The 24,511-nt window shown below is 41.4% G+C and overlaps 2 protein-coding genes across 7 annotated transcripts in view; both read right to left on the bottom strand.

Annotated features, from left to right (window-relative positions):
- Nucleotides 1-19,301, bottom strand: part of TBC1D4 (TBC1 domain family member 4) — a 109,047-nt gene extending 89,746 nt beyond the window's left edge. For 4 of the 5 annotated variants that reach the window (XM_048295591.1, XM_048295590.1, XM_048295589.1 and 1 more), the window contains exon 1: nt 6,650-7,226. In XM_048295591.1, the coding sequence (XP_048151548.1) occupies nt 6,650-7,120 (471 nt within the window). In that variant the 5' untranslated portion in view covers nt 7,121-7,226. Of the gene's footprint in view, nt 1-6,649; nt 7,227-11,007; nt 11,102-19,220 lie in introns of those variants that run through there. The other variant, XM_048295592.1, reaches the window with a different exon arrangement.
- Nucleotides 16,645-24,231, bottom strand: COMMD6 (COMM domain containing 6). Of its 2 annotated transcripts, XM_048295596.1 has the most exons (7): nt 24,162-24,231; nt 23,902-23,960; nt 23,281-23,346; nt 23,035-23,111; nt 21,617-21,785; nt 20,376-20,528; nt 16,645-19,360 (listed from the first exon to the last, which is right to left on the bottom strand). In XM_048295596.1, the coding sequence occupies exons 1-7, from the start codon at nt 24,208-24,210 to the stop codon at nt 19,310-19,312; spliced, it is 624 nt and encodes a 207-aa protein (XP_048151553.1). In that variant the 5' UTR covers nt 24,211-24,231; the 3' UTR covers nt 16,645-19,309. The 2 variants fall into 2 exon arrangements, with proteins under 2 accessions (XP_048151553.1, XP_048151552.1); XM_048295595.1 differs by lacking the exon at nt 24,162-24,231 and having other exon boundaries at nt 23,902-24,094.
- Between the last annotated feature and the right edge of the window lie 280 nt (nt 24,232-24,511).

A 24,511-nucleotide genomic window follows, 5' to 3' on the forward strand; every position in this document is an offset into this window, starting at 1 on the left:
CTCTCCAAGGACGATGTAGTTGTTTGTGAAATGATCATATGCTATCTTGCATTGGTGATGCTCCACTTTATTTTGGAACCCGAACCCATGTAACTGCATATGATCTTGATGTATCTGCTAGTGTCAGAAAATTAGGTGATAGATACTATATTACAGGCGATACAGAGCAGGAAAGCACAGAGCCTGTTTCTAAATTAAATCACTTCACTTTGCTGCCTTAAATTTGGTTTACAGCAGCCCTGAAACATCATATTATTTAATGACCTCTACAAGTAGATTTTTACCCTTAAAGGTCTTGTAGGTATTTTTACCTCCTTGTGGTCTCTAAAGGTGCCTCAGAACAGGATGTAACACAAAGGTGGAAGATGCCACAATGCACATACGTGACAAGTGACAAAAGCCACATTGGAAATAAACTCCTTTTTTTTCCTCTTGTCTTGAAATAGTATCTGAAACCACAAAGGAAACAAAACCAAGTGGCAGAGGACAGCTGGTACCATGAGGGGACTGTGCCAATGCTGCTGAAAATCTGCATGATCTACAGACCAGACAGAAATCTCTGAATTGTTCCCAACTCACTGCAGTATTCATTCGCCACTTCACCTCAGAGAAACTCAAGATGTCCAGGGAGTTTTAAATGGGCAAGATCGATGGAAGAGATGCAAAGAATGGTGATCTGTGCACATCAAATGCTGTACCAAACTCTAGCAAAGAGCAGAGATTGATAGGCATCAAGAACACCACTATTTTGTAATGACTGTTTAGAAATGAAATATTTTCTAGAATTCACTTTTATAAATAACCACCTTCAACCATTTTGGTCTGAGATTTTCATCACCCCTAAAAATCAGACTCTCCTTCTTGCCAAGACACACATTACCTAGCCAAACCTTTTTTAAGACAGGTTTCTATTTAATTATTTTTAAAAGAAACTGCCCCTACATTGAAAGACAGAACAAAAAAAACCCTGTAGAAACAAATAATCAGAAGAGAAGCCTTGATTTGGTATTCTCAGATACACACAAGCTCCTTTCTTTAAGACAGCCTTATTATCTGGTCATTGTTTACCTACAGCCAGTCTCAGTGAGCTTACATAATTTCATGTATTTTATTTTGCCTTTTTTAAAATACAGTCCTCTGAGACATTGCTTCTATTACTCAAATAATGGGTGGTTTTCATGAACTGCAAAAGGAAATATGAATTAATTCTTTCTACAAACACAACAGATTAGGGTATTTAAAACCATTCCCTTTCCCCTCCTAAACATTAGCCAGGAATAAAAAGGCTACATACCACCATTTAGAAACACTTAACAATTTTAATGTTTTTATTATTTCTTCTGTTTGTGACGTAGAAAAAAACTATTATGGACAAGATGTTCAAAATTTAAAGACAGCTTTACAAGCCTAAAATGACAGGTACTCCCATTTTCAGGAAAAAAAAAAGTGCCAAATCTATTAAGGAAATTAAAATGAAACCTTAAGCTCTCAACTTTCATTTTCAAAAAAAGGGAGTGCAAGACTTTTCATCTGAGGCTGTATAGCCCATGTAAGCTAGAGACAATAAAGCTGCTCACCAAACAATTCTGCATTCACTGCTAGCTCTTAACATCCATGCTTTGTTCTGAGTCATTCCTTTTCAGTTTCTCAACCCATGAACGAAATTCTGACCCCCACAAACTTAGAAAACATTTCTTTTTTTTTTTTGGTCCCTTCAAGACTTGTTTTCTTGGTAAAAACTGGGACAACCTATCTTTCTCATGGAAAATCTTTCCTCTGCAACCAAATTGTGCTATCAACCAAATGTTATCTCTCCCATTTCCTACAGAATCCTTCAAAACCTAGAGCGTATCTATTTTGTCATGTCTGTTACACCTATTCAAAACACATCTATCAGACAACTCAACCAGTGCAATACCTTAATATGAATTCCAGCAATGCTGTATATAGGTACTTCGTACACCATGACTTTATTGCCATTCAGCTCATGCTCCTATATCACATAAAAATCAAAGGACAACAGAAATACACATGGAAACTTGACAAACTTTGTTCTTCAAACATTTCTAACTTACATTCTCCAGTAAGAAACTTTATGTAACATGATATTAATACAGCATAAAAGCCTCCTTTGACTAGACTTTGTACTGATTGCCCCGCTTTTCCAGAACAATTGTCTTACCTCCTTGCTTTACTGAAACACATTACCCAACAGAAAAGAAACACATTCTTGGAATAGACAAGTGTTTCTGACAAGTGAGCTGTCTCCGGCTCTTGTCTCTGTCCTTCTGTCTCTTCAGTTCTTATCACAGCTTTACGCTGTCACTAAAAAGGCTCCATTATTGCTGCTTCACCTTGAGAAAGTCTAGACCCTTAATACATGGGTGTAGCACAAAGACACAGCCACAGATGATACCCACAAGAGCTGAATTCAGCTGAGGTTTGTCCACCTGAACATTTTGTTTTTTTCACAGCCAGCCTCGATTACTTTTGAAACCTTGTAACATTTTCATCATGCTTATAAGTTTAAGAAGAGAAAATCAAAAGGTATGAAATGAGTTCTTACTTAACTGGAGGAAACAACTATTTTCACTAATAAGAATCAAGTATAGTATAATTTGATTTAGGATGCCAGTTCAGGTTAAAAAAAGCCCTCTCAAAACAGGCTTATTCATGTTTCAAGCAGGAAACACGCAATCTAGATCAGCATGATAATAACAATTTTAGAAGTGCAGAAAGAGATCATACCATAAGCCTCTCCCCCAGAGAAGAGGGAACTCAAGGCGATTGTCAAACTGCATTGATTGTTCCACACAATTAAAATCTGGTTTACAGAATAAAAATCGGTATTTCATGGTAAAAATGTGTTAAAGTTGAGCTTGAAAATACCAATTAAACAGCCTTTTCTCTGTGACTGCAAGAAGGGTATGCCTGCCATATTTATAAGCTCCAACTTTTGGGTTAAAAAAAACCCAAACCTGTTCCCAGGATTGTAAAGAAAATCTGTCAAATATAAAATGAGACAATGCTGTCATCTGATGTCTACATACAGTCTGTGCATATCTGATAATTCTCAAATGACAGCAACACAAAACTAAGAAATCTTTGGCTGCTACTCAGAAGCTACCAGGAAACACTGAACAGACAACTACCCTTATCTACTCCAGCTGGCTACTGCTTTGAGCAGTTACAAGAAGCAGCAAACACTGTAACAAGTTCTGGGGGGGGGAAGGGCAAAAATTTCTGTTCCCATCTCCACCAGTCAGATGGCTTCAGATGTCTCCCCTTGTAATTGAACAGCAAAAGAAAGAGGCACACACCCACACTGCCCCTCCAGTAAAAGCATCTCAGCATCCATTGCCATGCTGACAAGCTCTGGGTTTGACACTTTGCCAAAGTACTACTCCAGAACAGGAGTCACCCCACTGGCTCCTACTTTTCAGCTCTGACTAAAATTTGCAAGCTTTCAAATAAAATATGAAGGTGTTTCATACTACTATGAAACTCTCTCATTTTTCTCTAGTCACAGTAAATAATACTAAATGATGTTATCTTCCCACCTGACGTCATCAGAGCACACATTGCATTGGCTTTCTGGTAAAGAAATTTGCAGAGAATGGCAAGAGGCGGTGTTTTTTTCTATGAATAGCAGCCCTTTTTGTGGTCATAGTGAATGCATGTGCACCCTAAACATTGTGCAGTACAGCTGGTGGGACAAAGCTACAGGCTTGAAGCCAAAACTTTCATTCTCACCTGCACTGTTTTTTGAATTATCATGGTAGCATTAGTCCCTTGAAAGTCAATCATTAACCTCTCACTTTTATAATTAACATCCACCATTTAAAATTATGGCTAGCTGTCCTCTAACTCAGAAACCACAAGACATCTCCTGTACCCTTCCTTCATTCCAGAGTTACTTAGTGTGCTGCTAAACCTAATACTGCCAAAATTGACAATACCATGGCTTTGCAGTCATCTCTGGCTACCCTGAAGTCAGCATAACTTCACAGGATCATAGAATGGTTTGGCTTGGAAGGGGTCTTAAAGACCAGCTAATTCCACCCCCACTGCCAGGGAACACCTTCCACTAGACCAGGTTGCTCAAAGCCCATCCAACCTTGAACAATTCCAGGGATGGAGTATCTACAACGTCTCTGGAAATGATCTTCTCTAGAACTTCTGGAAAGGCTATCTGACCCTTCCCCTTCTTGGCCACTCATTGATACCTCGTGCCTCCAACCCATCTGTCTTGATGTAAATAGTTATTAGGGTTGCATAGTAAAGCAAATGAGGGAAGTGGTTTGGAAATACTCCAGAGAAGGTAAGGGAAAAGCAAGCTTAACACCAGTCAATTCCCTGATCCTGTTTGCTGTATGGCTGCACAAACAGTTGTGCTGCCATGAGGACAAAATTGAGAGGAAGAAACAAGGGGTTGTGGCTTGAAGAGGACAGGATCACTTTTCTCAGTAGCTGTGCCAGCTTAGGTTGGCTGAAAGTCACTGTAGCCTAAGATGGAAAATGAGGTCGTCTTAAAATAACAGCTGTGAAAAATACTTTCTAAGCTAATACACAACATGAGGCTCATATAACCACTACGAAACACAAGTGTGTAAAAATCTTGAAAGCATGCAAGGACAGCATCAATTCTATAATAAACAATTAAGAGCTTCGAAAGAAGATTTTTAGAGCTAGTAACCTGCAGCTTGACTTCACCTGCTCAGGATCAAGCTTTAGCACAGACCAACAGCCAGATACCTGGACAGGCTTAGCCAACCAAGCCTTGACAAATTGATAACAAAACTCGGAAGAGGGAAAAAAATCCACCTCTTTTCCTTTTGGTACCTTAAAAAAAACCTGTTTGTCAGACACTTGTGAATCACATCGCTAGCTCTGCATTTACTACCCTCACTGTAGTTCAAAGTCATGCGATGAGTAACGCAACTGGGAGGGATATATTCTTTATTAATGATAACGAAGTTAAAAAAATCTTGACAGGTATAGCTAAAGACTGAACAAGATATGCTCACACTAACAACTTCTTTCAATAGGAAGACTTTACCTACAGAATCAGTTTGATTTCATTCAATGCACATGGGCACTTTCCCCATAAGGAAAGAAGGAAAGACATACAGATAAAGCTTTAGTCAGAAACAGCCTTCCAAAAGTAAATGTATGTAGTAGCTTGCACATTCACTAGAGTACTAGGGATTCACTATCTTAAAGCAAGATTGGTTTACAAACTCACGGTACCAGTACAGACCTACCCCAGAAATAAATTTGATTCAGCATCTTCTGCCAACAGCAGGAACCTTAGTTTGCCTCAGTCCATACTGCCAAACTCCTAAAAGGACATTCAAGCTCCTTCCTTAACAGATATGATCCCCTCCATGCTCTTGCTTCGTGCTCTCCTGGCAGAGCACAACCCATAGCAGTTGCCAACAAGTTATGCACAGTTATCTCCACTTGGGATACTGCCTGTCCTAAACCTGTCCTTAAGCCACAGCTATGAATGCAACCTAAACACCTCCATGTTCTCTCTGGCAGTATGCTGCCATAAATTAAAGTTAATATACTGAAAACTTTTCAGTAGTTTTCTTAATACTTCCTACCAACCTCACTTAAGAAAACCCAAACAAAAGAAACCCGAGCAGCTGTTCAGTACACGCAGTAAGTCAGCTATCTTCTAATTGCAAGAGTTTTTCCTCCAGTTTATGAAAACTGAGAAGGTATTCTAACTTACTCAACCAAAGGACTGCTATCGAATGGCCTTTTTCTTGCTGTCATTGTGCTAAATTGATTATCCAACCCACTTGTCCACCCACTATTGCTCACATACTCTAAACAGGGAAGAGAAAGAAGTCTGCTGCATATTTGATGTGTGAGCCAAAGCCAGCTAGATAGTCAGGAAAATATAATCTTACTGTTAGGTCTTTTTTTCCAGTTGGCACTTTATCAAAAATGTCCCCACCCAAACCTAGCCTTGTTTGTAGCACTACTGCATGCGCCTGAGCACGGCCAGGTGTCCTTAGTGTGACCCGTAAGCACAACAGGGCCCGCTGGTCACAAACGATGGTTTCTGTACCACGGGGGTCTGAGGCAAAGCACCATCCTCCACTATTCGACCCCTGTCCAACGCTGACAGCACTGCTGGGACGCTTTTACACAAATCCTGCTTTCTGCTCGTGGAGCAAACCGTGCCCTTGCTATTGAGCTGTTGCAGGATGCGAGGCGTCCCCACGGAGGATGAACCGGGAAGAAAGGGGCTCCATCTCGCCCTGCACTGCGTTCCGCAGAGCTTGGTACTCCCAGCCTGCCAGGGGCTGGCAAGGCACCCCATGGCCACGCGGGGCTCTGTGCCCCCACTCCCCCCCTTTCCGCGGAGCCCAAGGGCGCTGCAGCCGCCGGAGCTGGAGAGGCAGACCGGGACGAGCCCGGTGGGCACGGCCGGCCCCGGGCGGGCTCCCCCCACGCCGCGGGTGGGCGTGCGGGGGTTGCGGTCCCGTAGCGCCCTGCAGGCATCACCCTGCCCCGCCCGAGCAGATCGGACCCTCCGCGGCTGCGGAGCGCAGTGCCTGGGGTCCCGCCCGGCGAGGAGAGGAGCCAAACGGGGAGACCCCGGGCAGCGCCCCCGCCCCTTGCCCCCACTCGCCTGGTTGGGGTCGGTGGCCCGGAAGACGTGGCAGGCCATGGGGGAGTCGGGGTTGTCGGGCTGCGCCTTGATCAGGTAGGCGAAGTAGGTGAGGTCGTGGCTGTTGTGGATGAAGCGGGCGATGTGCTGCGCCTTGTGCTCGAAGATGAAGACGGCGGGCGCGGGGCTGCCGGGGCCGGCGGCGGGGCCGGGGCTGGCGGGCACGCAGCGCAGCGTGGGCCAGCCCAGCAGCAGTAGCACCTCGCGGGCCGGCACCCCGCTGCCCGGGGCGCCGCCGGGCTCCTGCCGCTGGCTGCGGCGGCGGATCTCGGCCACCAGCCAGGGCAGCATGGGCAGCGTGGTCCGCCTGTCCAGGCACGACGAACCCACATACCACAGCCTGAAGCGCTTCTCCGCCGGCGGCGCCGGCTGCGGCTCGGGTTCGGGCTCCAGGGGGTGGGAGAGCGGCTCGCCCTCCCCTCGCTTCTCCATGGCGGGTGTCAGGGCGCAGGACGCGGCTCTCCGCGGCCGCTTCCCCCGGCGCCAGGTGCAGCCGGCGGGGCCTGCGCTCGGCCGGGGCCGCCGCTAAGCGCACATCCCGCCGGGCACGTCCCCACCGCCGCGCCGCCTCCTGCCTGCCCGCGCGGGGTCAGCCTGCGGGCCGGGGAAGGACGGCCGAGATACCCCACTCCTCCTTTACCTCCTCCTCCTCCTCAACGCCCCGGGGAGGAGCGGCGTGGATACGCCCCAAGCTGGCTCCGCGTCCCGACCACCCCCGGCCCAGGGGCGGGACAGCTCCGCCGGGCCGGGCCCTAAAGGAAAACACAACGTGCGCTCCGCTCCGCTCCCCGTTCTGCCGAGTGCTGCCGGCCTCCCTGCGGCCGCGGGCGCTGGGCTTTGCCTGCGGCTCGCAGCGTGGCGGGCCGTGCAGGGAGAGAGAGGAGGAAGGAGGTCTGCAAGGGGAGGAAGATCGCCGAGCGGCGGAGAGAAGGAGGTGGGGAGGCTGCCGGGTCCGCCCCCCCCCGCCCCGTTTGCAGAAGCTCCCAAGCGCTCTCTGAGTTGGTTTTGATTCTGACGAGTCGGAGAGTCGCTGGTGAGAAGGCTCCCGGCAAGGAGTCCGCGGCCGGGGCATCCCCGCCCGCGGCGGCTTCTCTCCCACGGCCGCCCCTCCCCCGGCTGGTTCTCCTCCGCGAGCAGAACCAGCCGTACCGCGGCCGTGCTACAGCAGCGTCCCCCTGCACTGCCTAGTCAAGAGTTTCGTTACGGCTGATTTTAATTTTCCTTTTTCCCTAAGCTTCTGTTTCCTGCTTGAGCTTTTAAGGGGGGGGGGGGGGGGGGGGGGGGGTCCGCATCGCTATCGCGATAACATTTCTTGTCTACGACAAATCCGCCACCTACTGTAGATGTTAGTAACTAGTCTCCTCTACCTGAGAAAGTAGCTGGACAAAGCTTTGCCAGCCATACAGCATCCGTAGCCTTTTGGTAATTACCAGTTGTAGCGAGTGCCCCCCTGTTTAAATCCGTAGCTGCAGCGGCGGTAACTCCCAGTACACGTTGTTACGGCCACCGTTTTAACCCTGCCTACAAATAGAACATCTGTAGCTTGAGCTGAAGAGCTACTCCGTGTAATTTGAGACTGCATGATTATTTGTGCAGAGAAGGGTCATGTAGCACTCCGGTCACAGCCCACAGTAGTCTGAACTGACAAAAACTGTCGCATTTGCGGTATTTTCATACTGTTACAAACCACTCTGCTCATTTCCTGAACAAACAACTTTGCTCTTTTTTTCCCAGTTTAACCAGCTACTTTATGCATTCTGGTTTATCAGTTGTAATTTTCAACTTAATATTGTTGCTCGGTAAGACCTCAAATATATATTCTATCATGGCATCCTACAAGCCTTAAGGGACCTCCTACAATGTCCCTTAGGACAGGGCAGCTAATGCACAAAGTCTTATGCAGGCTGAATATGTTCATATGAATATGAACCAGCTTTAATATGTGCTACAGTGGTACAAGTTAAAGCCAGACTGGAATTGCTTTCCCAAACTGACTGTTTTCACACACTTGATCATCTGAACTGCATTGCTGTACAGTAGATTTTACAGCCAGGGTAATTCGAAAAATAAGGGCCAAATTTTGTGGATCACAAACCTAAAAAATTTCTTGTCCCTCACTCTGCACAGTTAGTACTAACCCTTTGGCTGAGAATGGCATTTAAGATTTTGTGCAACAGCATTGCAGAATGACAATTTGTGAGCCTCTTACCAGTGCACCTGGAAGAGGAGCTATTTGGTTCCTGGCAGCAGTGCTGGCACTGGTTCAATGCTGCCAGTTCAGTTCTGTGAGCTGCCTCTAATTTAAGTGACAGCACTTACAGAGAGCGCTGTTGGCACAAAGGGAGCAGGAATGACTCCTCGGGGGTGAAGAGGGCAGCAACACTACTCGGCCTTTTTGGGGATGCTTGGTGAGGCAATTCATCTAGAGCGTGAAGCTGCAATTCAGTCACTTGAGCGCAAAGACCAATTTAACCTACCTGGGAAGTGAACTAAACACTGGGCTTGCACTAGAGCAGCAGTAAAACCCCTGCATACTTTCTTTTGCAATGGTTTCAGATGGGATTATCATTAAATGGCTCCAATGAAGCATTGCTCCAATGAAGCCTAAGGGGGAGGCTGCAACATACTGAATAGCTGCGGCTGCTTACCAACACCATCTCTGGGACTACTAGATCCCTTTTGTTTTATGTTTGTATATGACCTACCAAAACCAGTTTGTGGACAGCCACCTAGACTTTTAGGTGCTATGGCAATACAAATAATTAATAACAATCAGAAAACTTGAAGACAGTCATGCAAACACATTAAAATAGCAAAAAAAAATCTTTTAAGCAATTACAGATGCCTTGATGTTCTTGCATCATACAAATGCAACAAGAAGTCTTCACTTGAAGATGTTACAGAGCTGTTTTCAGCTGATTAAGGATGTACTTCAATTATTGCAAATTACCAGGTAGAACTTAAGTTCTAAAATTTGAAAAATGAATGTGAAATTCTTCAGTTGTCACCATTGTACCTGTTTTGTAAAGCTATTTGTTTCTTCTTTCTGTTGGGTAATTTGCTTAATATGATATGAGATCTGGTTATTTTGACTTAATTTATTTTTATTACTGAATTCTTTATTCAAATCCCTTAGAAGATGAAATTAATTTATATAAATGCTACCACTAATATTTTAACTACCTTCAAAATCAAATTCTCAGATGTTAATCCAAAGTTTTCGTGCTTTCTTATTGCTTCAGCTTATGTCTCTATGAATTGGTTCTTCATAGTAATCCCTTTTAGCTGTCCATTACTTTTATCCATCTACTTCATCATTTCTTATCCTTTAATTGCCTAACACTTTATATCCCCCCTTCTCATTAAGAGTGTTTCAGTAGGAAGTCAGTCCTTTTGTTGTATAACTTTTCTTCTTGAAGTTGGTCCCCTTTTCCCCTTTTCTCATTTCTTTTCAGTTGTAAGATTTCATGCACCTCTAAGTTTAAAATTCCAATTTCTCTCATACTGAGCATAGTATTCCTTTGCCCATGACATCTGACATGACTCTCATGTAATTTCTAGTGTTTAAACTATAATGATAATGAAAAAATATCTTTCTCTAATTCTTTACAAAATGTAGTTAGGAATTAGCATAAAATATATAATCCTTATAGCTCAGTTCATGGGAATCAAAAACTTTGGGACAGAGAAAAAAGCAACTTTCCACAGCCCTTTGAAAATATAATAATCCACAGAGCTTTGAAAATATGTCTGTTCTTGATGAAAAAACTGTTTCTCTCCAGATCATCCCAAACAGAAGTGTAAACGCAGCACCCATGCCAGAGACATGACAGACAAAGTCTCTGGTGAAAAGCCACAATTTTTTAACAATTCCTTTTTTATTATTATCATTAGCGTTAGCATTGACCACGCTTCTTGAAACAAACTGTAAAATCCAAAGGCAACACTGTACTGGAAGATCTGAAGTACATAAAGTACTATGGGCAATAGTGGCCATAGCATGTGCTGCAAGTGCATGCTTAGTTTGTCAAGTGAAACCAACCACAGACCTAATCAGACTTTTTTGGATTGCTGATAACCTGCCATTGGCTTTTGTTCCAAACATAGACTTTAGATGTAAAACCTCTTAAATTAAGGCATATTATTGAAGTGACCAAACACAGATAAAGTTAATTAAATGTAAGTGCCTCTGAACATTTTGGATTTGATATGCTTGTCAATGGAGTATTACATGTAGGGGTTATTTTTCCAAATAAAACAGAGAATGTATTTTCTTTCTGTTTATTAGAGGATGTATGTTTAGTTCTGTAAGACCATACCTTGATAATATATGCTGTTTCTGCACATGGCACCACAGCAGCCATTTCAGATACCATATCTGGATCTTCATACTCAGTGTTAAAGGATTTAGACCTGCAAAATGGTAAGCAACCACATCTCTCAGTAACTTCTTAAGCAGCAGAGAGACCTCAGCATCTCACATGATCAGACTGTTAATTGCTAGTAATTATCCATCCCCTTAAGCTTTCTAGCCACAATTTTAGTTGCAAAAAAAATAGCAAGTTATTAGAGAAGCTGTAGGCTTGACTTTACAATCCCATAATTTATGCATAACTTCAGTCACCTTCGACTATTATTTCAGTAATATGCCCTGAAGCTGAAATTGCTTCTGATTCAATTGCTTTTCTAAGAATGATCTCACTTAGCTGTCTGAGAATTCAAGGTCCATTTCCATATTTGCATTAGTTTAAACTAGTCATATTTTATTTTACTTTAAGATCACCTTTTTGTAAGATCTGAGATACAGGCATTTTTACTTTTAAAACCATTTAATTAATTTCAACTACTGGGGCTTATTTGAAGACTGTAATGAAATAACTTCTGGAAATATAACTGAAGTACTGGAAAGTTCAGTAGACTGGACCTATTACCAGGGCTTTAAGCTTGAGCTGCTAAAGAAACTCTGGTGCCTCCTCTTTTAAAGTACATAAAAAACCTCACTAGAAATAACGAAAATTGTGTATTTGGCAGGATGTATAAAGATTACAATAGATAAAAATGCAATGCCAAAGTTTTGAATAAGACATATGGGTCTTGTAGAGATATGTCAATAGCAGGGGACAATTGCTGCAGTTTGTAAACAATAAAAATGATGAAAAATTAATCTGATAAAAGGCGGGTTGGTGTTGGTGTTTTCTTCGTAAATCACACTAATCTTTTTTGATCAAAATGACAGATTAGAATTTGTTCTGCCAATAAGACCCACTCCAAAACAGATTTAGGGGAACTGGAATGAGCAAAGTTCGTAAGAGAATAATTCCTATCTAGAAATTTCATAAACATCTCTAGAACTTAAAGCAACCTGCCACATTTTATGTCTGTGTTCAGTTATTGTTATTCCATTTAATGCAGCACCGATTAAGAGAGACAATGCATTAAATTATTTTATTTCCTCTTCAAAGAGAAATTTGATTGTGGAAAGATTCTTACTTAAGTCATTTTTTCATATCACAGTCATCCCATGAAACTTTCCAGGACAAAAGACTTTGAATGCAGTGAAGAACCACAATGCATTTTCTTTAAAACTAAGTTTTAATCTGGAGTCCTGTGTGATCATAGAATCTTTCCATGTGGAAACATTTGAAATTTGTTGGGGTTTTTGTTTTGTTTTGTTTATAATAAGGCCCCCGCCCCCCAGAAGTGTGTCACATCATCTTACTACAATCCCTGTTGTTGAGGTAATACAGAGTTTGGTGGCTGTCAGCAGCTCAGATCAGCTGCAAAGTTAGTTACTGCAGGAGGTAGAGCAACTTCTGCAGCAAGAACTTCCCAATTATTTCTGCTTTTATAAAAAGGAGCCATTTACTTCTCTACTATTCCCCAGCCACTGCAGTAGCAGTAACATACAAATAAGAGAAAAAAATGAGGAGGAAGAGATGAAGTACTGTGACTGCTGCACTCTACTTCTCTCCGTAACAGTGCCTACTACATCTACCTCATTTGGGATTTGGAAGGGATCCTGGTCTGCTCCAACTCTCTAGCAATGGAAACTAAGAGAATTTCTTGTCATTGCCAAAGCTAAAAGGACCATATTGATATTTTTTCACAAATATATTATGATGAACACAAAGGATGAACCACAGGCTAGAAAGGTTAGCAAATCTTGAGTAGAGTGCAGAAATCACATGGAAGAGAGTTGCTTTGGAAGGCAAGAGTACTTCAAAGGGCACAAATTATGTCTCCTCAAGAGGAAAATGCAAATTCCATTATGACTTCAAGTGTACCACTATTAAAGTGTTATTGTAGCTTCTCCACTTCACACTGTATGTGTGGTAAAAGAAGGTACAGCTTAGCATGAACAACGGGGCACTGGTAGGCCCAACACAATACCAAGAATGGTGCCAGTGTATCTGCTAACATAAAAAAAGAACAGATGGGAATCCCTTAATCCTCTTTCTCATCGTCCTTGACTCTCTCCTAGGTAAATCGACATCTGTTGTCTTGACTCTGTTGACTGCTGAGCATCTCTCATCTCTCCCCACATTCCCAACTGCGAGAAGCAGTGTGGCACAGCACACCAGTGATTCATGCCAGACACGCGACTGCATTCCTCATTTTAAATGTAAACTTGAGTACCATTCTCAAGCTTCATGTCTGGTTGCAGCATCCTGGACTTCCCTGTTCAGAAGTATCACTGGGAAGGAAGCCTGTCTTGCTTTCATTTGGGCAAGCTCTCAGATGAATATTTTTTTACAAACACCTGTAAACTGCCAAAGACTCAGCAGCAATGACATTCATGGGAAACAGAAAAATTATTTTCAGCTTCAGTAACACCAAGAACATCTGAACATGACTTTTCAGATTCAGAGGTAATTAACAGGGGCATTAAGCTCCCAGGCCACTTTCAGTGGCTGAGAAGCATACTCCTAAATGTGGCATAAAGACACTGATAACTAGGCTGCATAACAGAATATGGAAGAAGGATTTTAGAGTGGTCAAACAGCATGAAAACCTTGGATAGAGAAATGCATATGCTTTTTCTATGATCAAGATACAGATCTAGAAAAATCTCCCTGAGAGATGTATAAACTGGGAAGAGTAAAATGAGAATAGGCCCCAAATGCAATATACTATTTAAAGAGAAAGTCATAATGCAGGAATGTCAGTATAATTAAGTTACTGATTTAAACTGCTGCAAATATGCAATATAAGGTATGTATTGTTATCATTAAAATGCTGAATGTTGTTTATGTAACTGGAAATCTTTGTGCTCATCTTGATAATAATTAAAAGGGAAATTAGATTGTTTCCCTACAATGTTAGAAGTGGGATGGAAGTTATGGTGACATGAATTCGTACAGTTCCAGATCCAAGCTACAGAGGTCCTTATCCCATAGACATGCTGTCAAACGATTGCTGTGAGGCAAGACTGTATGCAGCAGTGCCACCTGGTGACCGATGCTGGGACAAAGTCCTCTGGAATTATTATCTAGCACAGAGATGTATTGTATGAAATAATAGAATTTCCTTATTTTTCCAAAGCTCATTATGTGAAGTAAAAAAACTGACATTAAAACTTCCAATTTATATAAATGTAACAATATTTGTAATGTAAACACTGACGGAGTATTTGGAAGCTACAGCACTTACACATATCAAACAGAAAGTGTTCTCAAAGTAGGGAAGCTTTGTAATTAGCCATTGCAGGTAAATGAAGTTTAGGGAAGAGAAAACCCAAAAGTACTAAAATTAGCCTTCCTTCATAGAGAAGATCAGCGATCTCAGCTTCCTTACTTGCTCAATGACACAAAGTCATACATAATTAAGAGACATATCCCAGTAACTCAGCTAAATGCCAGGTCATTTCTCCAACTTCTCTCAGAAAAGCCTTGGAAACAAGAAGCAGGAAGCACCCAGGACTGGGTATGAGGAATGCCAAGCATCATCCTTCTGACTTGTGTGCTTGTGTCCTGGTTTTGGCTGGGGAAAAAATTCATTTTCTTTACAGGAGCTAGTAAGGGCTGTTTTGGATTTGTGCTGGAAACATTGTTAATAATAGTTGAGATGATTCTTTTGTTGCTGAGCAGTGCTTTCACAGAGCCAAGGCCTTTTCCACTTCTCACACCACCCCACCAGTGAGGGGGGATGGTGCATGAGTAATTAGGAGGGAACAGTTGATCCCAACTGACCCAAGGGATATCCAACACCATATGACATCATGCTCAGTATACAAAGTCGGGGGAAGAAGGGGAGAACAGTTGGCATGATGGTGCTTGTCTTCCCAAGTAACCCTTACAAAGGATGGGGCCCTGCTTCCCTGGGGATGGCTGAACCCCTGCCTGTCCTTGGGAAGTGGGGAATGAATTCCTTGGTTTGCTTTGCTTGCCTGTGCAGCTTCTGCTTTACCTATTGAACTGTCTTTATCTCAACTCATGAGTTTTCTCAGTTTTCAAATTCCCCCTCTCGTCCTGCAGAAGGGGACTGAGCGAGCAGCTGTGTGGTGCTTGGTTGTCAGGCCGGGTTAAACCACAGCACCTCATACGCTAAAGAGCCAAGAGCAGATCTGTATGAGTGAGTATGGACACTGCTGTACAATAAAAGCAAAAGCAAAGGAAGCATTTGGCCAAAATTCCACAGTGACAAGCAAATGCAGTTACGAGCTGGCTGAGCCTCAGGAAGGAAGGACTGCAACAGCATGCCATGCAAGCTGAGGTTGAGGCACTCAGGTCAGGTACTGACCTGCACCAATCCAGCTTCCTAATGAAGCGAATGCCCAGCAAGTTATCAGCCCAGCCAATGGGTATGTAACTGTACTAAAAGTCTGTCTGGGAAAGGAGCCCTACCATGATCAACCAGAGTCTTGGACAGGATAGAGGCTGCTCAGTTTCAAGTGCTTCCCCCCATAGCCCCCGGCCAGTAGTAGAGGTTCTTCAGAGATGTGGCATTTTTTTTTCTGCACGTAGATCAAATGACTCAAGACACGTTTTTGTGGTTTTTTAGTACCTGCAAGGTCTTAACAGAACCACCCTGCATGCCTCTGCAAAGGAGTGGAAATTACCCTCTCATTATACCTACAGACAAGAGGGTAATAAAACATTCAAACAGGGCAAACAGGAAAAAGAAACATTCTTCCCTCAATTTATCACCTCTTTGCCTTTGTTTTTAATTGGTCCAAGGCAATGTGTCTTCAAGTGTTCATATGGAGCACAAAGGCTTAAAAAGGTGAAAAATAAAGGGGGTGGGCTCATGATGAACAAGAAGGTCACATACCTTCAAGATGTGGTTAAAGAAAGGCAGTACAATTTTATGGAAGCAAGAACAGAGACATGCTTTTACTTGGCCAAAGTGTGCAGAAGCTAAACATATAAAACACTAGTGCACAGACATGCTCCAGCCATTTGTGCACTCCTTCTATGGAGCTTTCTACAAAACAGCTTTCAGCAAGTGGGCTGGTGTGTTTGAAATTTATGGGAAAAAAAAAGTAATGAAGTCATGTGATGAATACAACAGTCATAGCTAGGACTATAATGAATTCCTTCATTATTCCCTCCCCTGGATTTGCTGACGGTGCAAGATCCCACCCCCCCTTCCTTCCTCTGCTCTGTTCTAGGCAAATGTTGAAAAAAATAAAATGTTTACTTGTCTCCTGAATACTGCTAAGAAAATTAATGAAATTTTGCAGGAAATTACATTAATCTCATATGTCCTCTGTCTTTTCCTGGTTCAATACAACATCTTGTCTAGCTTTAAGTAATTGATAAGAAGAGTCCTTGCAGCCTGCAGTTACCCATTAACTCCTTGGTACCCCATCACAGAGAAAGACTGCATATGTCTGAACTACATCCTAATTTAATAAGGAAAGAAATTTAGTCATTGTCTAGTCCTGAACTTTACTCACTGCAGTATTTACAAGACACACTTCCATGCAGTAGGCTTAAAATAAAACACAGACCAGCTTTGTCTTTGTTACCTACATGTTTAATGACTGTCTGTGGACTTACAAAAATATTCATGTTATACAATTTCTATTAATCAACAATTAGAATTAGGAACACACAAGGACTCCTGATTCTCTTTGAAAAGATCTGGTTTCTACACATATAGACAAACAAATCACCAGCTTCTTTGGACATATTAGTATTGCTACCCTGAAAACTGTTAAGTTTTTAGTTTGGTTTCCTTTTAACGAAGTACTTAATTCTTCCATTACTCAGTAGAGGAATTCCTGCTGATAGTGATCAGAACACATTTCAAAAGTTTGAGTACATAGCCAACTTTACATCATAACTCCTCTGAAAATCTCCAAGACAGTAAATTGGTATAGCATACATGTCCAAGCATCTTCCAGGCAGAATTACATGCTGGAGTTCAGGGACATTTAAAAAAAATATTCATCAATACTTCTAGAATATCTGACTTGACAAAATAAAAGTCTTTACAAAGGCTGACAACTTTCTCCTCTTGCTGATGGAGCAAGCAAAAATGGTAATTGGAAGTTTCCTCATTACCTTCCAACATCTACTGAATTGTTAAGACATGATTAATTAAATCTTCCTTTCCATGCAGTTCCAATGAAGGCACAAGTTATTTCCAGATATATGAAGAATTTATGTGCATTAGAACACATAGGAAGTTATTTGTAAGCCTCCAGCTTTACTAAAATAAAAAAAACTTTTTCTTTTCTGGAATTCTTGCATTGATGTAAAACAATTAATTCACTAAGCCAAAGCATGACAACGTTTTCCAGTTACAGGAGCCTTACACTTCAACTTCTGCAAATTAAAAAACAACAACAAAAAAAATCAGCTGCTCACATCACTTTTCCATACACATTTGTTTGCTCTATGTTCAGTCCTGAGCCCTTGCAGACAGACAAGGGAAAAGGCAAATCAGAAGTCTGCTACCAAGAGCATTTTGTGACACTCCACTGGGAGGGTCCCAGAAAAGACCAATCTGCTCTCCCCAGCCACAAAGCAAACACCTCAGACTTCAACCAGCATAAGGGAAGCATCATCCAGATCCAGGGCCATGGCCGAAAACTTTTGTCAAAGCCAACACTGTTTCACTTTTTTGGGTTTCTAATGAATTCGAAGTACTGTTTTTATGCATCATGCATAATGCCTGAAATAGGGGCATTCCTGAAAGGATTGTAGCATATGCAGCATGCACAATGTGCTGCAGTTTATTTTCATAGTGCAAAAAGGCAGGCATAACCTGTATCAATGACTTTGAGCCAGCTTTTTAAAAAGTTAATTTTAAAAGATTTGAGTTAGAAAGGTAGAGTAGATGTTCACATCTTAAGTGGGCCTGAAATAATTTGAGGACCTGTCCCAGCAAAGCTGGTACTCAGTCTCTACCAGCCCGAAGTTGAAGCATAAACTTCAATCTGCTTATCAGTGTGAATTATCTCTCTTCAGATTTACTTGTTCTACTACATCACCAGCACATCTGGTGGTGGAGATGCAACAGTACTGCTTTTATTACATCCCACAATATTTGCAGTGTGTGTTTTGCTCTATGGAAAATTCAAGGAAAAAAATCTAAGAAGAGCACACGCAAGCACATTGGATTTATCATTCCCTTTTAGAAATGCCCCCATAGTTCAACATGAAAGTCAAAATTTTGTTGGTTAGGACACCTTCTTAGGGCAAGTGTGCAGAGCACAGTCCAGTGGTTGCCTGTTACAATGCAACATCCAAAGAAATGTTTTAGTGTGGTCCTTTCTCTGATGTGTTTGTCTACCTCTCCAGCCTGAATTTTCAAGTTTACTCTTGACTTTTCTAGTTCAGAAGGTGAAGTGAGGCAACTGCGTCAATATTCTAATTTAATTAGAAAGAACACTGCTGACCAAAACATCAAGCAGAATGCTTGAAATGATGAAATGAAAAAGCAGAAGCACACTAAAATACTTTTAAATTAAATTTGCCTTTCTAGCTTTACATAAAATTAGCCCCTGGACTTCATTTGAGAGAATTTTGGGTCTCTGGAAAAACTTAATGGATTAATTCAGTCTTTATAAGCCTAGGTGGTGGGAAATAAATATTTGAAATAAACAAGCTGTTAGGACAAGTACATTCTCCAGTTAATTAAAAGACTGGAAGCCAGATCTGCAAATAGCTGCAACCAACTACCTGACAATGCTATTGTTCAAGAGTAGCTGTATGCTTGTTACACGTAACTTCATATTCTCCTTATATGTAGTACTACTGTTGAGTCCAAGCCCATCCCAATTTTACAGACAAAAATATTAACATGGGATTTACACTTCTCTCAGTATCTTCCCAGTCAACATTTTCAGGTGTCTTTCTGCACTACAGAGTTCAGTGTGTAGTTTCTTACTCCTGGGTATTAGGAAGTCTACAGAGATGCTTCTCCATACACATCCTGATATTTTGTCTACCGGACGAGCAAAGCTGGACACGTTTTCACAAACACTGCAGAGTTGGCTTCAAGTAATCAAAAGCGAAGAAATCTTCACAGCAATGCAAGGGTGATGCTGACCAATTCCTGTCAAGAAGACAAGGATACATACCTTGCTGAACAATGGCACTTTATTCCCTGGTCAGGATGGAAAGTTTACTTGGTCTTTCTCCAAAATGTCACTGTAAATACAAGTTCCCTTCAAACTGTTTCAAGAACAGATGCCATTTCCTTGAACTGTCTGAAGAAGTTCTAAAAAGCAAGAATTGAGACAAATTTCAGTTGCTTGAAGAAAAGCTGGAACTGACGTTCAAACTAGTGTGTTAGATAAAACACATTGTCCCTATTTCTCACTTTCAATGTACAGCTTGAACCTGAAAGTTTCTGCTTTTCCTTCTGTGGGCTAGTTGGCATTTGAACAGATTAACAATTAAATCTACAAAGGTGATGCCTATTAATAGGAAAAGATGCTACATAAGAAAAATACAAAGTAGCTGTCGTGCTATAAAAAATAAAATTCTTAAAAAAATCCACCTTTCTCACATGAATGTTTCTACTCCCAGCTGAAATAATCCAGACTTCTCAAATGTAGCATTCATTTCCTAAAGTAGCTGAACAACAAATTATTAAATAGGCTTTAACCGGAATGAATACATTTCACAGCACCCAAGGATTCAGAATATCCTTCTCAAATATTTGCCAATCAAATTCCAAGGATCTACTTAAGTTTGTATGATAGTCTAGGTGACGTACTAACCCTTTAAACAGGAACAATACAAAGGCCACATTTATGCAAAATTAAAGTTACACCAATTCATAGATGGAGACATAGCAATTAAGAGTCAGCAGTGACAAAGCAGACTGATCTCCATTCCTAATCATTAGCAATTGTTAGGCTTAAGCCAAGTTTTAGATTTTGAGGCTGGGGAAGAGTTCCGTAGATGAAAAACATTCTACAAATTTTTAATATGGCAGAATGATAGCTGGCAAGCTCTGAAAGATGTTGTCTTTGGTTGTTAGTTTATTTGTAAGAGAACTGATCAATTACTGTTAAATTAACATTTTCAGGTAAGTGATGTAGAACTAAATAATATGAAGTAAGTGTTTAGCTTCTGTGTTTTAGTTATTTAATGCTTCATGTTTGCATGACTGTATGAGTAAACAAGCAGCACAAACGTATGCATCAGGGTATACAGCTGACCCTCACAACAATGGCACTGTTGTTTTTAGGAGACTGAGTAACATTCAAGTAACACTCACTACAGACCTTGAACTGTGGGATCGTCATTTCAAAAGATTTGTCTGTTATTTGTCCTGAAGGGTCTGCCACTCTTAGTGTCACTGTGACATAAGGGTACTTCAGAGACCTGCAGGTGTCAGAGCTCATCGCAACTCCCAGTTTCCATTTCAGATCTACAAACTACAGAGATGAAAATCATTGGCAACCGCATCAAGGAAAGAGAGCTATCCTCCCACTGCTGTTCACTTGGAGGGATATTTCACAGACAATACAGAACACCTGGAGTTCTTATCCAAATGGAAAGCAAACATAACCATTCAGGTATTATTGTGAATATGAATCATCTGCCCTTCCCCTTAATGGTGAACAAAGAAGTAATTTAGCAAGTTATTTCACTTTATCTGTTTTCCTTATTCAGGTACAATCGATAGTCAAGTACACTCTTTAAAATTCTAAGTAAGAGAAGCTTAAGCCACAGAGTTCACCCAGCTTGTATATCATGCATGGGGGTTTTTTGTCATGTTTTCTTTTTTTCAGAAGCTTCTAAATCAAAACCAAAGTTTTTAAGTCTAAACCAAATAATTTATAATAGCAATGACAGAGAAAATTCATGGCATTTCATAACTGCATTTTAGATAAACCAAAGTATACATAGCAGATACATTTCAGACAAGTAAGTTACAATTTTTAACCTTTTGTGAAGAAGGGCCTTTAGAAGCTGTCACAACTCAGAAAAAGATTCTCTTTTCGTAATTGTATACTCTTTTAAACTGTTGTCAGAAAAAAAAAAATCTTAAAATGTAAACAGACTGCTAATTTTCCATTTAAAGATACAGAAAGTATCTTTAAAAATAATGTTTACATTTAAGGGAGACAAAGAATAAGCAATCAAGTGCTGGTGTTATCAACTTTAAACCATTTACACTTAAAACAGATTTACATAATGAGCCAATACAATAGTCTGCCAGACTGACTGCCATTCATCTTCCCTAAGAGTACTACAAAGCATGAATTTTTAAAAAAGGTATGAAATGTGAATTTATCATCCAAACAATAATATTAGAAAACTGTTCAGCAGGCAGACAACCTTTATTTATATGCTGCTTTATCTGGATAGATTTTTGGCAACACGTACATGCACACACAGGGAGGAAAGCTTTCAGCAGTCAAAATACCATTGCCTGCCTGACAACACAAGACACACAGTGAGACACCGACATTTCTGAAATGTTCATCATTAACTCAGCTGCACTTTGTCATTCAGTTACCTGCCCCACTGTGGCCATACTTCTTGCATCCTCTGACACAGCAATGGCTTTGCCCTGCTCATTCCACACGTGACGAATAACTTGAACTGCATGTTTTGGCAGCGTGCTGCCAGCACTGCCCAAGGTGGTGATGAGTTCGTCAGTAGAGAGATTGTTTCTGGCTGCTGTGCTATAATAGATACATCCAGAGATCACTGCATCAATTTCATTCTCCACAAATTTAATACCATTTCTCACTTTACCCCAAAGAGCCAGTTTTTATTTCTACCTTAAGTGTACTTTAAAATAATGCAGCAGCCCATGATCACCTTTTTTCCAGAACATTACTGATCTTTTGTATCCATGTGCAAAAAACAACATGACTTTAATACGTCTTAATATGCAGAGACCTAGATTTGCTGGGCTTGCACAACATCAAACCAAAAATAATCACAGCCTCCAAGTGCTGTAGCAACTGGAAGGCACAAGTCACTGAGGCATGGGTGCGTAGAGCAGTTAAAGAGCATTATTGCTTTAGAAACAAGGTAATTTAATTAAATATTCAGCAGGTGGAGTTTAAGTATCACCAAAAGTAAGGACTTCTAGGTCACGGTATAATGGGTACTAACAGGAGTCAAATGATGCCATAAACCCTTCAACTGAAAAGGCAGCAAGTCTAAAGGACTTGATTTCCTCTACAGAAATAAGTAAACAAAAAAATCCTACTCTATTTGTTCATGCAGGTTCATTCCTCTTAAAGAGGCATTAATACAAGAGAAAGTGAGTTAGTCCTCCAGGTAGCACGGTCGAATATAAGTTCAGGCATTCTATTTTATAGATGGAAAAGTAGTATTTTAAATTTCTACTGGTATATTTTCCTCAGTTGTATTAATGCTACATAAAATGTTTAGATACTGGATATTAAAAGAACAAGCAAGACCTTGAAAATTTTATCTTTCTAAAAATATAAATTTATCAACTAAAAATACTACCTAAAAACTCAGCTCATGGTACAATGCAGTATTATCGGCTCTGTATCCTTCAAAAAGGCACAAATGCTGATTTCTAATCTCCAAGACACAAGAAGTTTTTAAAACACACTTTTTCCAGGCAAAGGCCCAGCTAACTTGGATTTAAAAGTGAGCTTAACTTCCTCTACTTTGCCACTAGTTCTAGAGTTTGCAGACAGCATCTTGGAACAACTTCCTCTCTTTTTTTTTTTTTACTATAAAAAGTGATACTACATATTAAGTAACTACACTTTTTAATGACACAAACTAAGCCAAGGAGTTCTTTTTTGTGTAGTGAGATTTACAAACTTTTGCCCTTTTCCCAAATCAGTTCATTTTATACCTACATTTAATATAACTTCAATACCACCCTTAAGTTGTGATGGAAGGAAAAAAGACATGGTGCAAAGTAAATTATTTTGTGCTTACCTAAATAGAAATGAAAGAATGTTAGCTATTTTTGCCAGGTCACCAATATTAATCTCAACCCCCGATGTCTGAATTCTCTAGAAACAGAATATTCAAACAATTACAAATAATAAATTACGCATAAGTAAAAGCATCTTTGTATATATACATATACACACAAGAAACCCCACATCCACTTGGGAATTCTATCCTTAACAGCAGATACAGCTACTATACTTGCTTACAAGTGCTGGTGTGCCAACTTACCTGACACAATTCAGCTGTATTTACACCTGGGATCTTATGGTTCAGATGTTGAATTATTTGTTCACACTGTGAAGAAGACATGTTTGAAGACATTCTTAATGCATATTTTAATACACGAGACAAAGATAATTTGAATACTTGGGAGACTACAAAACAAAAAAGAAAACTATTAATACAAAAATGGACAAAAAGAGTGAAGAGTGCAGAGTAAAGAATGAAGTAATTGAAGTGACTGATTTTAAAATTCCATCAAATACAAGAAAAAAAAATGAAGCACATCAAGACTTTAGTTTCTACATCACTATTGCTAATTAACATACCAGTTTCGTATTAACTGTTCAAGTGCACACTACAGTAAACAAGCCAAAAGTTTTTTAGACAAGTTACCTTCATATATCATTTAGATGATAGACAAAAATAGATTTTTATAAGTCTTCTGTGATAAAAACAAATTTAAAGCAAACCCATTGCTCTTAGCAGGACTGGTCTATTTTATGAGTAAATTCAAGCTACAACATACATAAGGCTCCCTTTGCAACACACGAAATCCAGAAGAGCTTAAATAAAAAGGGTTCCTAGATGCCAGAAGCCCTTTCCCATCCCATTTATCGCTCTACTTACCAGCTCTGCAAAAAAGTCTTGAGGTATTAAACGAATCTTATCTGCTGCACCACCACCATCTGAAAAACAGTAGCGATAAGAAGAAAACACCTGAAGTATTACAGTAATAAATCTAATCTTTCTCTGAGAAATGCCTAGGCCATCATGCATGCATTTACCCTCACTTAATGCAGCTAACTTTAACCTGTATGTACCTAGAAGAAGCCCCCGGCTGCCCGAGCCCCCCCCACTCCCTCACCCCAGTTCCCCCCCGCTCTCACCCAGCGCCCCCAGCGCCCGCGCGAGCGCCCCCGCGGAGCCGGCGGCCATGGCGCCGCGCGCCCGCCGAGGCCCAGCTTCCGCCACACAGCGCTCGCCGCGCTGATTGGCTCCGAGCGCCCCTAGAGCGAGGCAGCGGCAGCAACGCCGCGCTGATTGGCTCCGAGCGCCCCTAGAGCGAGGCAGCGGCAGCAACGCCGCGCTGATTGGCTGCGGCGCGGGGAGCACGCGCTGCTCCCGCCCCGCTGCGGCTGTTCCCGCCCTCGTGGAGCGGGATGGGGGTGGCCTCGGGGAGCTTGGGACGTACAGAACCGCCTCGGAGGGCTTGGGAGGTGGCGGCTCAGTCACACTC

This window comes from Corvus hawaiiensis, chromosome 2 (assembly GCF_020740725.1).
Source record: "Corvus hawaiiensis isolate bCorHaw1 chromosome 2, bCorHaw1.pri.cur, whole genome shotgun sequence".
NCBI lineage: Eukaryota > Metazoa > Chordata > Aves > Passeriformes > Corvidae > Corvus > Corvus hawaiiensis.